Here is an 18,124-nt window from a genome sequence, read left to right on the forward strand (position 1 = left end):
ATGAAAGTGTTGAATGTTGCAGTGTACACTTCATTGCTGCTTTAGAATTGGCTTGATGTTTTTGTTTAACTTTAATCTTCACACATTCATTCTGACATTCTTTTTCTGTTTTGGTAAATTTTAGATACATTCTAAAAATACAGATGTTTTTTATTTGTCAGTATTTTTTGTACACACACACACATATACACACACACATTTTTTTTTTTCTTTCAAACTTTCTGAATTTTGACACGTCCACATTTGTAACACTCCTAACCACCATACCCACTTCCCCGTCAACAAACGGACAAACAAACACGTTTAACATCTTTCAGACAGGATAAATGTCAGAGTTTGATTCGACCAGTATTTTTTGTCACACATTGTATGTGTCCAGAACATTCTGTAAAGAATTATAAAATAAAGAAGGGAAATATTCTGTCTGGTGTTCCTGTCTATTTATGGTCTTTCCCTTCTTTACTGTACACACTGTTTAGTTTCAAAATAATTAAAAGGCCCCTCTCTTGCTGTTTTCAATAAACATTGGACGTCTATAGAGACACATTGATGTCTCTGTATGGCTTACAAAAGCAAGTGAGCCCAATAGGTAAAAGACTAAATGTATTCGTATAAAATGATCCCATGCAAAGTTTCACACTGAGTCTGTTGACATACAAAGAGAGCACAATGACATTTTCTGATAATTATTTGTCCTTGACCAAAACTGAACATTTTTTATGATGTAAAAATGTATAAAAGCACAGTGTGGAAATCCTGCTGTAAGCACAAAACTGTGTGTGATCTTGTTTACCTGTTTTAGCTTTGTTTCATAATGTAGTGTAGTTAAACATCCTTTCTACACACACAGGTTATCAGAGGGCACAAGCAGTTGTAAGGGGGGCTTCAATAGGAAACGTGCAATTAGCTACATTTGGTGAGGTGTTTTTTTTTTTTGTTTTATTGCGTGCACATCAGAAACCAAAATCAAGTGGAAACATTTCAACAAGGCAAAAACAAACTTTCACTTCTCATAGATTTAAGGCATTATGCAGGTTACACTGAGTTTAACATGCTGCAGGTGCAAAACAGAAAAGTGTGAAAACCAAGGTCGAGAAGCCTTTCCTGCCTCACTCTGTGTCTCACGCTTTTCTGCCACAAATGGGCTGCACTCTCACAGCTTCAGCACACAAGGGTGCCTGCCTCAGAGCTAGCATGGAAGGCGAGGGGATGCTGGTCCGCTCGATCTATTACGGAAGGATCGGAAGCGAGGCCACGGAGAGGCTGCTGGAGAGGTTCGGACACGACGGCAGCTTTCTGCTCAGAGACAGTGAGACGGTGCAGGGGGCCTTCTGTCTGTGTGTGAGGTGAGCTGTGATGGCAAATATCACAAGATATGATGGTGTAATAGACTCCTTCACACTATAAATACTGGGGCACATATCATTCCAGGCAATTTATTAAGGTACAAAGGACTAAACACTTTTGACTCTAAGGAAGCTGAGTGCCTTCATGTGTGTGCTCCAGTCTTTCCTGTGGATTCTGCATTTGTGAAGGAATCCATTGAATGATCTTTTGAACGTCTAAGGTCTTTCTCTGAGAGCGCCGACCTCCATCTGTTGAGGGGCTACAGCGCAAGCAATCCCCTCTACATCACCAAATATGACTTCATTGAGTTTCATTAGTATGTCAATGACTTTTATACAGTACAGCACAGATCTCAAGCTTTCTCTCCTCTAAGACAAGAAAATGCAGTTTAAGTTCAAATAGGTCAAACCTTGAAACGAAACTTATTAAGTGATAAACGGCCAATCACTCAATTTTAAAGACACTCGCTCTGAATATAAAGATAATATCTCACCTTGGTTATGATTTGGTGTCGATACAACCACAATACTTTAATGCTTTACAGTAAAACTCCAAGTTATTATTGTAACTTAATTATAAGATTTGTATCTTTTTTTCAAAACATGTTTTATATTTATACTTTGGATACCTGAGCTTTATAGTTAGTGACAGTAAGTTGAAGTTCTGCACTCAACACCGTGAGAACAAACAAGTGTGTGCTGCTTATTGTATGCACTGAAATAATGTGCTTCATGAACTGATTGAACCTTTGACAAACAAAATCCTGAAAAACTAAAGATTGAATGTTGAATCAAATCAACATATTTTGATATGCAAAGCATGGGAACCTGAGATTATTCAGAGTTAAAGTTCATCAAAGCAAGTATAAATAAATCACCTTTCATACAAAGTTACAGAGTTTAAACATTACAAACATCAAAGTATAGAAATAAATATCACACAACAAAATGGGATGTTTTAAAACACTGGTCTCTGCATGCGTTACAGTGTTTTAGTGATCTGAAGACACTGACTGGACAAACATACATTGATTTACAGACTTGTCTTGTGAAAATCCACAACAATCAGAACAATCCGAAGAGGATCTTGAGGGTTTTGTCTCTCGGTTTGCTTCATTTATGTCCGGCACAGCTACTGCAGGGGTGCTGCGGCAGTGACTTCCACCCACAGTTATACATCACATCATTTAACCTATTGTGATTGAAATGCTTCAATCAGAAAATAGGAGCTCAAATTAAACTAACTATATGTGCCTATAAGATCAATTGAAACGTAAATATAAAGTGATTACAGTAAAAGATTTAAGTAAAAGCAGGTAAGAAGGGATTGAACTTAGGGGAGGGCAACGGTAAATCATTTTTTTTTCCCAAAGAGCAAAACATTGTGTATGTAATGTGACTAAACTCAAGTCAAAATGTTCATAGATCACACTTTGAAACAATCGTATAATACTTAATATAATATAAATATAAAATACTTTTTAAATACAATCAAGAAAGAGAAACAAGACTGTTCATGACAGAAAAGGAAAAATGGTGAACCCCAAAGGATGATATGATTTATACCTTCAAATAAAAGAATCATTACCCCGATCAGAAATAATGCTTCATGTTTGGATAATGAAGGGAGTCAGTGAGTTTCATTTCATCCCTGAGTGTCAAACACACGACTGAAATCAGTCACCGTCTGCCACACAGGCACGCTCACTCTCTTGCAGATTCAATCATCGATCTGGAACATGTGCATACACGTGTACACAGTCAGAGTTCACACCCATCGAAAATCATTCAAATGTCTAAACTTTGTCTTGCAGAGAAACACCATATGTGCACACCTACAGGCTTATTCAGTCCTCTGACGGCTGGTTTCTTCAACTCCAGGTGGGTGAGCAGCCAGTCAACACGCAATCACTGGCATAGGCTATACTTTAATTTATGGTGTGTGTATGTGTGGGATTATCAGGAATCACGAGACAGGCAGCAGACATTCAGGACTCTGGAAACACTGATTGAGAGCTACAGACGAGCTATCTGTCATGTCAGTATAGCTCCTCTCACAGAGCCACTGGACAAAACACAGATACAGAACATCAGCTCTGGACAAGGTAAACAAACACACACACACACACCCCAAAACACACAATTATGAGGAATATTGATTTAGCTTTGGTAGGGGAGACTAGGGACAACTGCAACAATTTTGGAATTCTGTTTACTCAAGAGACATTTTTTTGTACACATTTTTGTACACATTCTGACCTCTCTGATGACGTAACAGTATGTTACCATTTAGAGGTGATTTAATGTGAGACATTAAAGGACACATATACTTATTTTCAACAAGTTTTAAATAAGTCTCAGAGATCCCCAAAGCACGTTTGTGAAGTTTCTTATTGTAAATCCACTCTAATCCTGTATTTGATCATACCTAAAAACAGCTCTATTTCAGCCCAGAACAGGCTGTTTCTGTGTCTGTCGCTTTAAATGTAAATGAGCTGTGTCTGACCACGCCCCTCTCTGGAAGAGTTTGGGTGGCTTGGGCTTTCTTGCACCCTGCCCAATTCTTTACGGTCAGAAGGCAGACTGTGACTGCATAAAAAGCACCTTTCTGTGGGGGTGTCAACCACCAGGGGGAGGAGTTACTGCCCTTTGTGATGTCATGAATAGACAATCTTCAATCAGCCTTTTTGAGCACACTTTTTTACAAAGAAAGGGAGAAAATTCCTCATAATTTGTGAGTTTGTAGACAGACACATTTTAGTGTTGCTTTGACATTTAAGAAAACTGATCATGATATAGCTCGACCTTGCTGTGAAGCATGTTTCAATTTGAGTATTTGTGTATTAACTGCACTTCACATCATTATTGAAATATTGAGCAATGAAAGCATATACTGACATATTGATCTACTTTTCAAATCTCAAAAAAGCACAAATCAACAAATTGATTTTGTTTATTCAATTTCTATTCAACATGCTGTCCCTGAATTCATCCTGTGTTGCGTTTACACACATGTCCTTTAGAGTGGGGTTTTTCCTTTAGGATGAGAGGAGAGGGGTTCTTAAAAAGCAGGACATGACGTAAAAGATGCTGCTGACGTCACAGCATAATGTGTGCAACATATCCAAAAGCAATCGAGTCAGACACTATGCTGCATTCCCACATTGGCTCACCACAACTTACTGCCAGAATTTTAGCAGGAGACTGGCAGGAAAAAATTCTGGGTCAAGTCGAGAGACGGAGAATTTGCTGCTTCATGTTCTTTTCTACTCATTGAATGACTCTGAGAATATGTCCAATTACAAGTAGAGTTGTTTCAACAAAGAGCTAAATTAAAACAATACTCATTTTCAATAACTAAAAAAACAAACAAATTGTGTATTATTGTCGCATTGGGGAATGTGCAGCCATACATAAATCTAGTCACATGATAACTGATGAAAATCCAGAATTAATTTTTGCTTTGCAATTACACGATTGATGAATACGAAAAACTGATCCCTCAGACATGTGATATATAAATGTATATGCTGCTTGAACATGAAAATCAATTAAAAAAAAACTCGATCACACAAAAAGAGAATTTGGCTGTTGGTATACCCTGAAATATCAGGACTTTTTGTGCATGTGTGAAAGGCTATCACTGTTTCAACACTCCCCAAACAGTTAAAGCTGGTCCATGCTCACACAGATACTCACACTGGTGAATTCAGTGTTTGTTTGTTTTTATTTGTGGTGCATTAAAGAGCTGAACTCTAACACAGTGTATCGTCCTCAGAGTTTACTTACATGGAAACGTGCAGCAGCAGCAGCTCCGTTTACTGAAGCCACAAACAAGATGGCAAAAAACATCAAGGATCTGACTACTGTCCTGTTCCTGTCTTCTTGGAGTGGACCTTATTGTTTCTTTTTTATCACATTGGGTACATTGTTTGTCTTTATTGTCAAAAATGTCACTGTGGGTTTAAACTTTATCAAGTTCATGTATATTTAAAAAAAAAAAGATTAAAGGAGTTTTTGCAATGTTGTGTCTTTTTCAACTCTGTGTCAGAGTGAGTATAGGAGCATCTTTTTTAATAAAAAAGCTGATGTAGTGTTTTTATGTTGCACACTATCTCTGTGTGTGGTTTAACGATGTCAATCCTCATGTTTTACAAATGTGGTCATGGCTGATGTGTTTTTTTTCACACCTACAAACATGCAGGTGGTCTGTTTGACAACAAACCTGTTTCTGATTTATCTGATCTTTTTGACTCACACATCTTATCTTATCTAAAACTCTGTAGAAAATAACGGAAATGCAGGAAATTAATCATCTTTTGTGGGCAAACTTCTTCCACATGTGGCTTATATTGTATTTGCATTTTTTTTTGTCTTAACAGAAATTTCTCCCACCTTAGAGGTTGTTTGTGTTTATTTAATATAAGGCGATGAGTGAGACGAAAACATTTCTCAGAAAGTCCCTTCTGACACTTAAAATGGCGAGCTGTTGAACGTTGAACGTTATGTTACATTTTGTCATTTTTAACACGCTAAATTAACGTTATTCTTGAAACCTGAGCCGGCCAATGTCAGACAGCAAGTGCCATGTTTACCTTTACTCAGTGATCTGATTACTTCCAGAATTCTTCAACAAAAAAAGTCACGTTTTGTCTGACTTATAACTCCTGCTATTTTAGTTTTCTGTATTTATTACAGTAGATCTGCTTGTTTTTACTGTTATGCATCTCAATCCATCGAGCACAACACAAACACACAAAACAGTAAAAGGAGCACAAAGCCGCACAAAGGTAGATCCACTAATAACACACTTTATATAGATACTGTGACTCACAGTCTCAACAGGCTCATTTGATCATCTCTTACTTAGATCTACAAAACAACTCAGATGCAATAAAATATGGTTGATCATTTATCTTTGATATTCCTTTCAAGCAATGACTGCACAGCAGTATGGGCATTGGTCTTGTCTTCAGATGACCTCAGTATATATCTGTAAAGCTTCTCTGAGAGAACTTTCTTTAAACTCTGGAAATGCCATTTTCAAAGCTTTCCTCAGATCTGAAGCAGGGATCAGATTCAGATCGCCACATTTTCTGGAAATATTTAAAATCTAATAAGATGAACTTCTGTAACCTTTACCACAAGGGATAAAAACAAAGTGCAATCAAGAAACATTAGGCAACTAAACAAATCCAAACAGCATGGCCAGACATATCAAGACAATACCAAAGGACAGTCAAGTGGAACCAAAAGGACAAATCGAGAGATCAGTAAAACCAAGAATGAAAAAAAGTGTAAGAAAATATGTGTAAAAAGTATTATCAGTGTTGTCATCCTATCTCTTTCTTAGTTAGGAATAAGTAACAAGGTGCTCTGAGTGTCTTGGGAACACCTAAAGGACTACATGAAGATCAAGGACAGACTCCTCCATTATCTCTTATCTGAATCAAACATTCACCTTTCAAAGATTTTAATACATTTTACTTGTGGGTTTTTTGGTCTTTGACAAGATTTATTTTCAAAAGTGTCTCTATACATTTAATATTTGACTTCAGCCAGCAGAGGAGTATCTTAGCATAAAGGTAACAGATGGAAACAACAGCCAAAGCGTAATTAAAGAATACAGAAATCTCCCTTTCTACAGCTCTAAATGTTTCAGTCGAAAAGGTGCTGTTTCATTTTATCTCTTTGTAACCCATGTTTGTAAAAAGGCCTGCTGCCTGAAGAGCAGAGTCCTTCCAGCTGGTGTCAAGGAACATGCAGAATATCATCATTAAATGGCAGCAATTTTTAATAATGTAGACCCACTCCTCACAAAGAGATGAGGTTGATGTTTTGCAATTTCTTTGTAAATGATGAGCCTTAGAGATGATCTTATAAGTGACGATGTTTTTTGGTCTGACCAACACGGACAAGTATGCCCCTCTACGCTCTTGATGCTAAGCTAACTAAATCTACGGCACACCTGTGCAAATCTCGATGTAAAACTGTATTGCGTTCAAATACATCCATAGATGTCTGTTTTATTTAAATTAAAAACAAAAAAGGACCTTAGTATGCATGACTTAGCAGAAAAAATCCTCCCTGATAGCATAGTTTTTGTTGCCATATGATGTAAAAATGGATATATGACTTGAAATACTCAAGAGAAATAAAACTACAGTTTACACACAGATACACACCTTGTTAAACACACTTTGAAAGCCTTTTGTATTTCATGCTAATTTACATATTTGGTAGAAATGAGCCTAACTCTGCGGTGAGTCCGACGTTGTCTCAGGTCTGTGTTTTATCAAAACATGTTCCTGTTTTAAAAGCTCTACCCAAGGTTTTGCTCAGTGTCTTCCACCTCTGTGATTTCCTCCACAGGCTCAGCTGATGGGGCAGGCGGATAGAACTGTAAGCACAAGGCAAAACATGATCACAGCAGATGTAAAGTGTTATTCTGTGAGTGGTACAGAGTGTGATATGTGGGTAGTTTTGGGCATGCTTACATTGAATGTGTCTTTTTTCTCCAGGAAACCTTTGTACTTCTGCGGGGGGCGGGGAATCACAGGAAACAGGACCTCAAACACTCTGCAACAACAAACAAGCAATGTCAGAACATTTTATACACGTGGTGAAAGTGAAAAAATACATAAGAAAAGCGTCTTCAGCATTTCTTTACGCTTTGGGTCCTAGTCTGTATCTCATACAGGGGCTTTTTTGTCTACGCCTAAAGGAAGTTCAGGGTGGATGTTTTGTGGTGATTTTTAACAAAAAAAAGAAAACCACCCCTCAAAAACACTCTCACTTCTCCTTTCTGCACTTTGTATTTGATCTTTAGCTCCTTTCTGTCACCATGCCCTCTTTTATATGACACTTTAGGTTGTCAGACAACAAACAGCTCATTCAAAAGAATTAAAAAAGTATAACAGGTGAAAGAAAGGTAGTCAGTTATACAAACATGGTACCTCTGATGACGGACAAATAGCAGAAAAGCAAGGAGGATCATGGGTATTCCAAATGATATCAAGATGATGATCACAATGCTCAGTTTGTTTGTTCGTTCCACCGCTGCAAAAAACAAACACAAACATAACGATGGTGCTTGAATGAAGATAATGTATTCATTTAATAAAAGTATCTAAGTGCTGAGTAGTTGAAAAGTTAATGGCTGCTGGTTAAAACATGTTTGAGATGTGTTCAACAAACTGCACTCACTCACGGTGTGACTCCAGTCGCTCCATATCATGTTTGAATTGCAACCGCAGTCCCGTCTCGTCCTGATCCTCACCCTGTAGGTGAAGCCCGGATCTGCATTTGGCCCCGTGTAAGACAACTGGTTGGTCAGGTTTATTGGTTTTTCCTGTTTGTAAAAGATTCATCAGCAAACAATCCAAAGTTTGACCACATTGAGATTTAATGTCTTTGTAAACGGCAAATGCTTGGATAATGCATTTCTATGGGTAGGTGTGACCTGCGTTGTTGTGTTGTGTTTGTGTTGCTGAAACATCCTGATACAACATGCAGTACTGAAGAATTCTCCCTGCAGGTGCCACCCAGGTGACTCACTTACTTCACAGATTTTAGGCCTTGTCCACACGTGGCCTGGTATTTTTTTTTTTTAAACAGAGGCTTTCGTGCTTCATTTCAAAAATTCTTCTGTCCACACACATCAAGTTTTAAAAAACGGCTTTGTCAACATGGAAACTCAAAAAGCGCTTTTAAAGCTGTCATGAGCATGCTATCGAATTGTGTCGCCCCTCAACCACCGCCCGATGTCCAGTCTCCACCATCGGACTGTGCCGTCCCCCTGCATAATTTTCCATGTGCTCTTTTCTGAAGCGTCTCGAGATAGCACTTGTTATGAATTGGCGCTCTACTAACAAGGACTGATTCACTGAAGTAAAAAAAACAATGACAATGACATGCTTACATTTTCTCGCCACTCCTCTGCAAAAACCATTTCATTTACAAAGTAGTCCATTCTGGCATCTCTGCTCGACAACAGAGTGAGAGTCACTGTATATGTGTGTAATCATGTCAAAAGTCCAGTTAGCAGCGTCAAGATCCGCACTATACGTGGATACGTCTGCTTTCGCATGCAAACAAAAGTTTTCAAAAATACACATGTACATGTAGACGAGACATTAGAGTATGTCTGAAACAGAGAGTCTCCCACTGTGAGATCTCAGAAGTCTAAAACAAATGACAGGAGTTCACGTGTGAAAGGCACTCGGCTCTACCTGGTCTCCCACATCCACCTGGAATTCAAAGCAATGGAGAGGAAGGTCTTTACGGTTTTTAGGCTCACTCCATGTCACCAGCAAGCCTCCATCTTTGATTGATGCAGAGATGTTTTCTGGTGGAGGCAATACCTCTAAAAAAACAAATACAATGCTGAATTAATCAAAGGTTGTTAACATATCACTCAGAAGGTATTTTTTTTAGTCATAGTAGCAGAGTTGTGTAAATCTCAGCATCTACTTTTAGTAATGGCCCAAGATTTTGAACAGACAGATATGGTTGATATTAATACGCCTCTAAAGGATAACTTCTTGGCGTGGAGGTTGTAGTCTTTGTCATTATGCCACTGTGCAGCTTGTTAGTATGCACTTTATTTTATTCTGGGGTTTTTCCTTTTCATTTCAGGACATAAGAATAGTTGAAAAAGAAACCCAGATCGCTCCATCTTAACACTGGTAGGGCATCTATCTTTTATAGTTCAGAATCATCTCCTGAGGAAGAATCCCAGATCACTCTCCTTTCTTGAAGGTGTTTGAGTTGTGGTCTTACCTAGCGTGGCCATATCGTATTCTATTGTTTTGGTGTCGACCGTCCGCTCGTCATGCAAAGATATGTTTAACCGGGCGATGACATTTAACACATCTTGTGCCAACACTGTCATTGCCTTTGAGCCAACGCTCCCCTCAGAGGAACGGTTGAGAAGGTGAACTATGCCACCATCACAAATACTGCAACAAAAAAAATAGACAGACAGGCTTCAAACATTCATACATTATTGTGTATCTGCGGTGTATATATGCATCAATATTATCAAAGTTTTTATGTTTAGTTTTGATTCCCACCTCATATCTACAGAGAGCTGAGCATCTTTCTCTAAAGTGGGAAACCACCAGGAACAGTTGAGTATATTTGTTGGGTAAAGGAGGCAGGAGAAGTTTTCCTTTGATTCTGTATACTCCTCATCACTGCAATCTGTTAACACCTGTTTAAACAGTCTCATACATTAAAGGCAACATATAGACAAACTCATATCTGAATTAAAGATGAAAATAAAAATAAAAAAACATCTTGATTCTTACAAGAAAATGTTCATCACAGACTTCTGTGTTGTAGGCCTCTAGCGCTGTTAAAAGAGAAAACACATCTACTGAAGATCAAAAGAAAACAGTGGAAATGAACGTCAGTCTGCAGCATGAGGATGTGTCTTTCAAAGTAAAGGTTTAAAAACTATGATCTACACGGGTTCTGTTAACTAAGGCAAAAAACATCATTTTAATTGTCTTTGTAAAGAAAGGGGTTCAAGTGTACATTGTTCATGTGATAGAAATGTATAAAAAATATAATAAAACATAAGTCATGTTTTAGAAAATGTATTTCTTAACAAGTGGCAACCTCCAATGAATGTGGAGGTACAAAAAAACGGATGTTCCTGGAGTGTCGACTTGAGGCAGTCCCTTCAAAAACTTTTACCACAGAAATAAACACATTTACAGCTCAGTTTAAAAAAAAATTGCTCTTAATAGTTAATTTACTGATTAGCACATAATGTACAGGAGAGCACTTTTTGTATATGTTATATTTTTTAATTTCATAAAATATAAGAGTTAGTCATAATTATCTGAGTGACTGAACTGACTTTTGGCTGACTGTGTTGTCGTTGTTGGTCAGGAGTCTTAAAGCTCGCCTCAACTCCAGTGCTTTGCCTGTTACAGTTTGAGGCTACTTCCATCTTTATACAGTTTATAATTTATAAAATGTCCGATACATAAATTTGAAAATGAAATGTAGTTTTGAAGAACTTGTACATTCCCTACTCTTAATTTGTCAACATTTCAGGGATAGTTTTAATGCTGTACAAAAGAAAGAAAAACTCAAACTGCAACCCCATCCTAACAAATTATAGATTGCTTAAAATAATGAACAAATGAAATATTTGTTTTCATTTGCAACAACTCACCTGTGTTTGAGGACCACATACACAGCAAAGTGATCCAAAGGACTGGAAGGATTGGAGACGTCATACCAAGTCTAGATGTTTCACACCCAAAGACAGAGAAACACACAAACATGAAAAGTCACGCATACAGTCCGACACACTGGGGGTGTACAGACCATGTTGCATCGGTCCACTCTTGGTAATTTCCCTGAGAAGTCATACTTCCCCTTTTAAAATGCATATGTACTCTGACTTCTGGTAAGACGTCTGAGTTGGCATTCAACCAAAAAACAACTTTTCTTACACAAAGGTTAATTCAGCTCATGTTTTTTTCATTGTGGGGTTAATACTATTACCAAGCTGTTACATTGACCACCAGAAACCCCCCCCCCCAAAAAAAACAAGTTATCAATTATTGGTTTTGTTTACTCTAACTCAAAAACTATGGTAAATAAATGAATGAATATACAGCATGATACAAGCTACTCAAGATGTTATATTTCCTATGACTTAAATTCATCATTACATTAATTCATCCAATATAACGTAAAATAACATTATTACTGGTTACAGTACAAGAAGCTACTACCTCCTGCTGGCCCTTCACTTCGTCGCTCACTAGAAAGACAAAGACGTTTAAGGGAAACGAAGAAGCATGACGTCACAAACTAAGAGCTTCAGGAAACCACATTTTGTTCCTGTTTCTTTATTTACCTTGTGTCAGACAGACGGCAACCAATAGATGAAAAGATTTTAAACACTATTTGTTTAGCTTTTGTGAGCAACGTTTAATGGTCAATAGAGTTTAGGTAAAATTGACTGATTCCTCTAAAAGTTACTATTTAAAAAAACGAACAAATGTGTATTTCTTTGCAATAAAATGGTAAAAAAAATCTGTAGTCAAACTTAAAAAATAAGTTCTTAACAATAACCAATTTTATTTACACATTTCATTTAGACATTTCTCATTACCTTAATAGTGTTTTTTTTAATAGAGTTAATTCAGCCTCAATAATTAATGTTGGGCCTATTAGAAATAAAACAGAAGTACTCCTGTGTTTTGCATGTACTGACTATGTGAAGTGATGTTGGATATTGCTTTGTCATGTGTCTGCCGCATCTGAAAGAATTAGGAATTAATTTTAAATAAACCTCATATCAACATATTTAATTAAATTAGAAGCCATTTTATCCCAGTGTCTGTTTAATTTGTACTCAGACACAGCTCTCTGATCAACTCTATGAGGTACTGAATTGGTGCTTGCCTGAAAAGCCATGAGCCAAAGCCGAGCTGCTTGAATGTTTGTGCCAAGAGACCCATAATAATGTCATCCTTAATGTCATAAAAGAAGGATGGAGAGCATGTTTAGATGCATGAAAGCTGTACCTGTTGATTTATAGACCTCAATTAAGACATCAATATTCCGTTAAAACTAATAGGATTTTGTTTTCACTGAATTGCTTGGATTCGGATAAAATTAAGTTTATTTTAACTTGTCCTGGATTTCTGAAAATAAACTTCCAAATGAAGGTATTTTAGAAAACTGGAAAGTGTTGCTAAAATTCTACTCTTTTTATTCAAACATAACATAGTAGAAGATACAAAATACTTATCAGTGGTCCAGTTAATAAGGGAGTATATGAAGAGTCTTGTAGATAGATGTCCTACAAAACGAGAGTTCCCTGACCGGGAATCGAACCCGGGCCGCGGCGGTGAGAGCGCCGAATCCTAACCACTAGACCACCAGGGACTGTACACGCGAGTAATACACAGTTCTATTTCATATCTCAATGTCATCTAGGTTTTTTTTTTTTTTTTAAGAGAATTTTATTTTCGGTGACTCTCCTCCTTCGCGCTATTAAAAGTAGGTTGTATGCTCATTGTGTGCTTACCACTGTTGCTCAGGTCTCAAGGTAGGTCTTTGCATCTGGATGTTGGTATTTTACATTTTATTTTATTCTACTTTCTACTTTTTTAAGCTACTACTGCACAGCCAACATATTCCTCTTCCACTAGGTGGTGCAGACACTTCAGTCCCCCGCACTCCCATTGTTGTCTGTCAGTGCTTTTACACAGTAGCCTAAACTGTTCGCCTTAAAATGGTGAGACCAGGCGTAAGAATGGATCATTGAGAAATATATAGTTACTTGAAATATCCTTCCGCAGTTGAGATCTTCCTGGGTGTGGACAGACGCATTCAAAGACATCTGTGAAAACGAAAGCAGTCTGCCATGCGGTGGTGACGAGCACAACAGGAGGGTTAAAATACTTTAATACTATCTGGAAGGTAAACTTACAAAGTGTAAGTTCATTGTATTTATGTATCTGTCTAGCACGGCCATGGTAGTCGTTTACTCACTTTAGCCTACCTTGGTGTCGGCCTATTGTTATTATTATGATCGTAGAAGGGTTCAAGAGTTATTCAGTTTGAGTACATCAGTTTTTAATGAAGTTAGCTTGTTAACTTTATTGCAAAAGTTACATTTACCTGAAATAAACTAGGTTAAATCCAACGTGATGCATAGCATGATTACACTGTAGCCTATGGTAAAGGCATGATCCCGGTGTAGTGCCGAGAAATGTATCCCTGCCAAGAATTGCCTGCACCTCGCGGATGTTTGTAAAGTAGAGCATATTTACTAGTGATGACAAAGTAGCCTATGGATACTTCTTGTCCTTATTGTTTTATAGACTCCATAAGACGTAGGCTATTTTCACAACTACATTTTGAATTGTTCTGCAAGAAATGTTGACCTTTCTGGCCATTAGGTCAGAAAAATATAAACAGGTAATTTATTTAGGGAAAAAGCAAACATTAACTGTGTTAAAAATGTTTTCGTTTCAATTTGCAGTTCGTCTTTTGTTGCTCTTTATCTTAGTCATAAACTTGCCATATTCTCCAAACACAAAATGTACCAGTCTTTTCATGTAGGCTGTAGTCTATGTTGGTGAATGGACGGGTTTATTAAATGATTGTAAACGGGCTTTAACGTCTCAGCTTTAACGTTGCCATTTTTGTCCCTGTTTCAGATTCATCATGTCAGCCAAAGACACAGTGAGACGTAATAAAACAGTCATTCTGACGACTTTGTGCGGAGATCCCAGACTAATCCTCACCAAGGTTCATGAGAAGAGTCTGATCACTGGACGTGAGTACAACAACCTGAAGAGCATCAACAAAGAAGACGTGGAGGGGCATGTTGTCGAGCTGGTGGATAAGATCATGAATAAAGGAGAGGAGAGCTGCCAAGCCTTCCTCCACCTGCTGCAAACTGACGAAGACATTCAAGAGACTTATCCTAAGCTGAAGGACATACAGCTGAACGTCCCCCGGCCGTTACCTCTGCCTATCCAAGCTTCTTCAAATAATGACAGAGGTGTGTTAACAGAGATTCTGTTTACTGTGTTGGATAGATAAGCCTATTGGGTTGTCCACATGGTTTTGATGACAGCTTAATTTAGGGAGGTGTAATTCCATTTCATTCTGATTCCCTCAGATATTCTGTTACCAGAGAGCAAGAGGCCAAAGCAGGTGAGGTCTTAAATGTGCTTTAAATAATGTCTTTATATCTTACAAATGTATTTACAGAGAACATATGTTCCTATCACAGCCTGCAGACACACGCTAACTAGCTTTTTATTTGCTAGCAGTATCTCAATGTTCAAATTTATCTTTCACATTTTCTTTAAAAAATGTTTTAAAGCACTTTCAGCATGATGCCAGTCAGAGTTATTAACCGAACACTATCTATAGACAGATGACATCATATTAAATATCATCAAAGTCTTTGTTTATCAGAGGCTGCACATATTTAAGTAGAACTGCAAATGTACAAACATTTGCCAGAGGTCAAGTTGACCATGTTCTAAACGTGTGAAATCAATGAAGAGAATACAACCATAAACAAAGCGAGTTAAGCCTTTAGTTACAGTGTGCTCACACTTAAGGAAAAGTGAACCTGATTCCTCAATGGTGAATTCAAGGAAGATTTTTAAGGTCTTTTGTGCTCAGTGTCTCAAAACATTGAGCGTCAGGTTCCTAGGAAGCTATGCAGCGTCACCATTTGTTGTTTTTTATGCCTCAAAAGTGTAAAAACAAGGCAAGGGTGGAGAAAAAAAATACTGGGAAAATATGACACTATAAGGATATAAAAAGATTTTATCTTTTTTTTAAAAAGGAGACAATCGAATTTTTTTTCTCAAAAAATGTTTGTTTTTAGGATTTTTAAAGTGTTGCTGGAGGGTTTTTTTTAACTTGTTTAAGCTTTTCATTCTCCATACACCTTGGTAGTTTGTGAAATTGTTCCAAACCCTTACTCTACTTTGCTTTTCAGGACGAGCAATATCAGCTGAACAGCCAACCCACCGGCCTCTGTGTCATAATTAACAATGAGACTTTCATGAGTGGTGATGTGAGAAGGGGAACCAACAAAGATGCTGGTATGTCACACGTTAAACTCATCTATAAGTTACACTTCAGTTCTCTTTGTAAGTCGTTGGAGCCTAACATTTTCTATGACATTTCCTGCAGAAAATCTGGCAACGGTTTTCAGCTGGCTGGGCTTCAGAGTGCTGATGTGTAAAGACCAAACCAGGGATCAGATGGATCACACCCTGACGTACTTTGCCTCTCTGACAGACATCTCTCAACTGCAGCAGTTGGGCGTTAAGGAGTGGTCCAGCGGTGTTTTTACTGATCTCCAGGGAGCTCCTCAGCACGGCGATGCCTTCATCTGCTGTGTTCTGAGTCACGGAAGAAAAGGTGAAGTCTTGGGTATTGATAGGGAGCCTCTCTCTATCCAGCAAGCAACTAGAACTTTCAAGGCCACAGACCAATCACCTCTTACAGGAAAGCCCAAAGTGTTCCTGATCCAGGCCTGCCAGGGGAGTCCGATACAGGGAGGAGTGCAATTACAAGACCTGCAGGCTGATGATGCTCAGTTTGTGTCCATCCCTGAGGAGGCCGATTTTTTGGTCGCCCTCGCCACTGTTGAAGACCACGCAGCAATAAGGCACAAAATAGATGGAAGCTGGTTCATTCAGTCTTTGTGCGAGCAGCTTAAGGAGCGCTGTCCGAGGTAATGTACTCACTTTAGTGTTCATCCATAAACAAAATTAGTGACCATTTTCATTAGGTGCTTTGCTAAGGGTGGGAAATATAAGTGCTGTACAGTAACTGTGTTAACTACAGTTTCTAGCTTGTGGGTCATATAAATATCTTCTTAATTGATTCAATTAATTTAACAGATAGTCAGTGGCTTTCTCCTTATAAATAAAAGATAGAGATATAAGTTATAAGTTACTCAATCATCACTTGTGTGGTGGTGAAGGTCTCTGCAGAGACCCTCTGTCCGTAGATAGATAGAGATGGACAGATAGATGCAGGACACAATATATGAGTTACAATAAACAGTGAACATTTAACAACCACTCCCCCCCCCTCCCCCCTCCCTCCTCCCTCCCTTCAGTATATAATAAACCAGACACAAGATTTAGGAGGCCCCCCAACTAAAATTGATGTTTTGGTTGTCTTGGGATGTTTCTGGGGGGGGGAGTGGATGTTTTCTCTAGCCAATGACAGTGTGCAGGTGAGCTTTACAGTGGATAAAGCTTGTTCCAAAACGAGGGTAAACTTTAGATTGACTGACTGTTCTGGTGTTGACGAGCCGACGAGGAGCCCAATTTAAATGTTGTGTTTACAAGCTTCAACAAACAAGGCTACTGACTACCTTTAACATAATAATATCAAGAGTAGACAGTGTGTCTGACATTATGATCCTTGCCATCATGGATTAAGTACTGTACCCTCAACTGAATTATAATTGGTTAGTAAAGTATGTTTTTTCACTGTTTATTCTCTTAGTGGTGAAGACATCACCACCATCCTCCACCATGTGAACAATGATGTGAGCCAGAAAGAAGGATCCACTCAACCTGGCAGTGTAAAACAGATGCCTGAAGTCAGATTCACCCTGAGGAAGAGACTTGTTTTGTCACCACATCACAACTAAAGCTGGATCCCCATCAACAAACACTTTGTGTATACTTCATGTAGTCATAGATGTGGACGTATACTAATGTATACATATAATACTCTGGGTCATTAACTTAGGTGAAGGGTCTTTCAAAACTCGTGATTCAAAATCTTTTATTTGTGAATCATAACTTTGAGCTTTATCATTCATGTCATATTTTAGATGACACATTATAAAGGTAAAGATGATTTCATAATGTATACAGCCCTTTTTTAAACATTAATTATTATGCTCTTTTTTAATGGACCTTCACTAAATCACGTCTTTTTAAATGTCAGATGATTCTTGTTGCAGAATAAATATTTTTTTTGATCACTTGTAAGTCTATGGTTTTTAAAGAAGTCGATCTTACACTATAGAAGAATACTGTTGACATTTTCATAACACGTGATTTACTATTGTAAGATGGCAGTTTTGCTTTCTCCCACACCTTTCCCCAAATATAATAGGAACTAATAGCCCATACCAAAGTAGTGAAGTAAAATATAATCTCATTTTACCATAAGAATGATAGGACTCATTTATTTTATCTAAATTCTATGCATTTTAGGATGTGATTACAAATGGGTAAATT

At 37.9% G+C, this 18,124-nt stretch overlaps 3 protein-coding genes across 7 annotated transcripts; 2 read left to right on the top strand and 1 right to left on the bottom strand.

The window, feature by feature from the left end:
- Nucleotides 1-1,166: 1,166 nt before the first annotated feature.
- LOC306827413 (SH2 domain-containing protein 1A-like) lies at nt 1,167-5,503 on the top strand. Its single transcript, XM_079349199.1, has 4 exons — nt 1,167-1,346; nt 3,161-3,227; nt 3,310-3,451; nt 5,125-5,503. The coding sequence occupies exons 1-4, from the start codon at nt 1,195-1,197 to the stop codon at nt 5,169-5,171; spliced, it is 408 nt and encodes a 135-aa protein (XP_079205325.1). The 5' UTR covers nt 1,167-1,194; the 3' UTR covers nt 5,172-5,503.
- A 438-nt stretch (nt 5,504-5,941) lies between these two features.
- On the bottom strand, nt 5,942-12,126 carry LOC306827277 (granulocyte-macrophage colony-stimulating factor receptor subunit alpha-like). 2 transcript variants are annotated; one of them, XM_079348987.1, is made up of 10 exons: nt 12,104-12,126; nt 11,536-11,606; nt 10,658-10,701; nt 10,421-10,560; nt 10,128-10,306; nt 9,578-9,711; nt 8,553-8,697; nt 8,303-8,405; nt 7,844-7,925; nt 5,942-7,746 (listed from the first exon to the last, which is right to left on the bottom strand). In XM_079348987.1, the coding sequence occupies exons 2-10, from the start codon at nt 11,597-11,599 to the stop codon at nt 7,669-7,671; spliced, it is 969 nt and encodes a 322-aa protein (XP_079205113.1). In that variant the 5' UTR covers nt 11,600-11,606; nt 12,104-12,126; the 3' UTR covers nt 5,942-7,668. The 2 variants fall into 2 exon arrangements, with proteins under 2 accessions (XP_079205113.1, XP_079205112.1); XM_079348986.1 differs by lacking the exon at nt 12,104-12,126 and having other exon boundaries at nt 11,536-11,862.
- A 1,216-nt stretch (nt 12,127-13,342) lies between these two features.
- LOC306826143 (caspase-8-like) lies at nt 13,343-17,862 on the top strand. 4 transcript variants are annotated; one of them, XM_079347276.1, is made up of 7 exons: nt 13,343-13,428; nt 13,682-13,802; nt 14,546-14,892; nt 15,013-15,047; nt 15,850-15,955; nt 16,047-16,593; nt 17,379-17,862. In XM_079347276.1, exons 3-7 carry the CDS (start codon nt 14,553-14,555, stop codon nt 17,524-17,526), a joined length of 1,176 nt encoding a protein of 391 aa, XP_079203402.1. In that variant the 5' UTR covers nt 13,343-13,428; nt 13,682-13,802; nt 14,546-14,552; the 3' UTR covers nt 17,527-17,862. The 4 variants fall into 4 exon arrangements, with proteins under 4 accessions (XP_079203402.1, XP_079203403.1, XP_079203401.1 ...); XM_079347277.1 differs by lacking the exon at nt 13,343-13,428 and having other exon boundaries at nt 13,560-13,817; XM_079347275.1 differs by lacking the exon at nt 13,343-13,428 and having other exon boundaries at nt 13,560-13,802.
- The last annotated feature ends 262 nt before the right edge of the window (nt 17,863-18,124 follow it).

Source organism: Symphodus melops, assembly GCF_947650265.1.
Source record: "Symphodus melops genome assembly, chromosome: 7".
Taxonomy (NCBI): domain Eukaryota; kingdom Metazoa; phylum Chordata; class Actinopteri; order Labriformes; family Labridae; genus Symphodus; species Symphodus melops.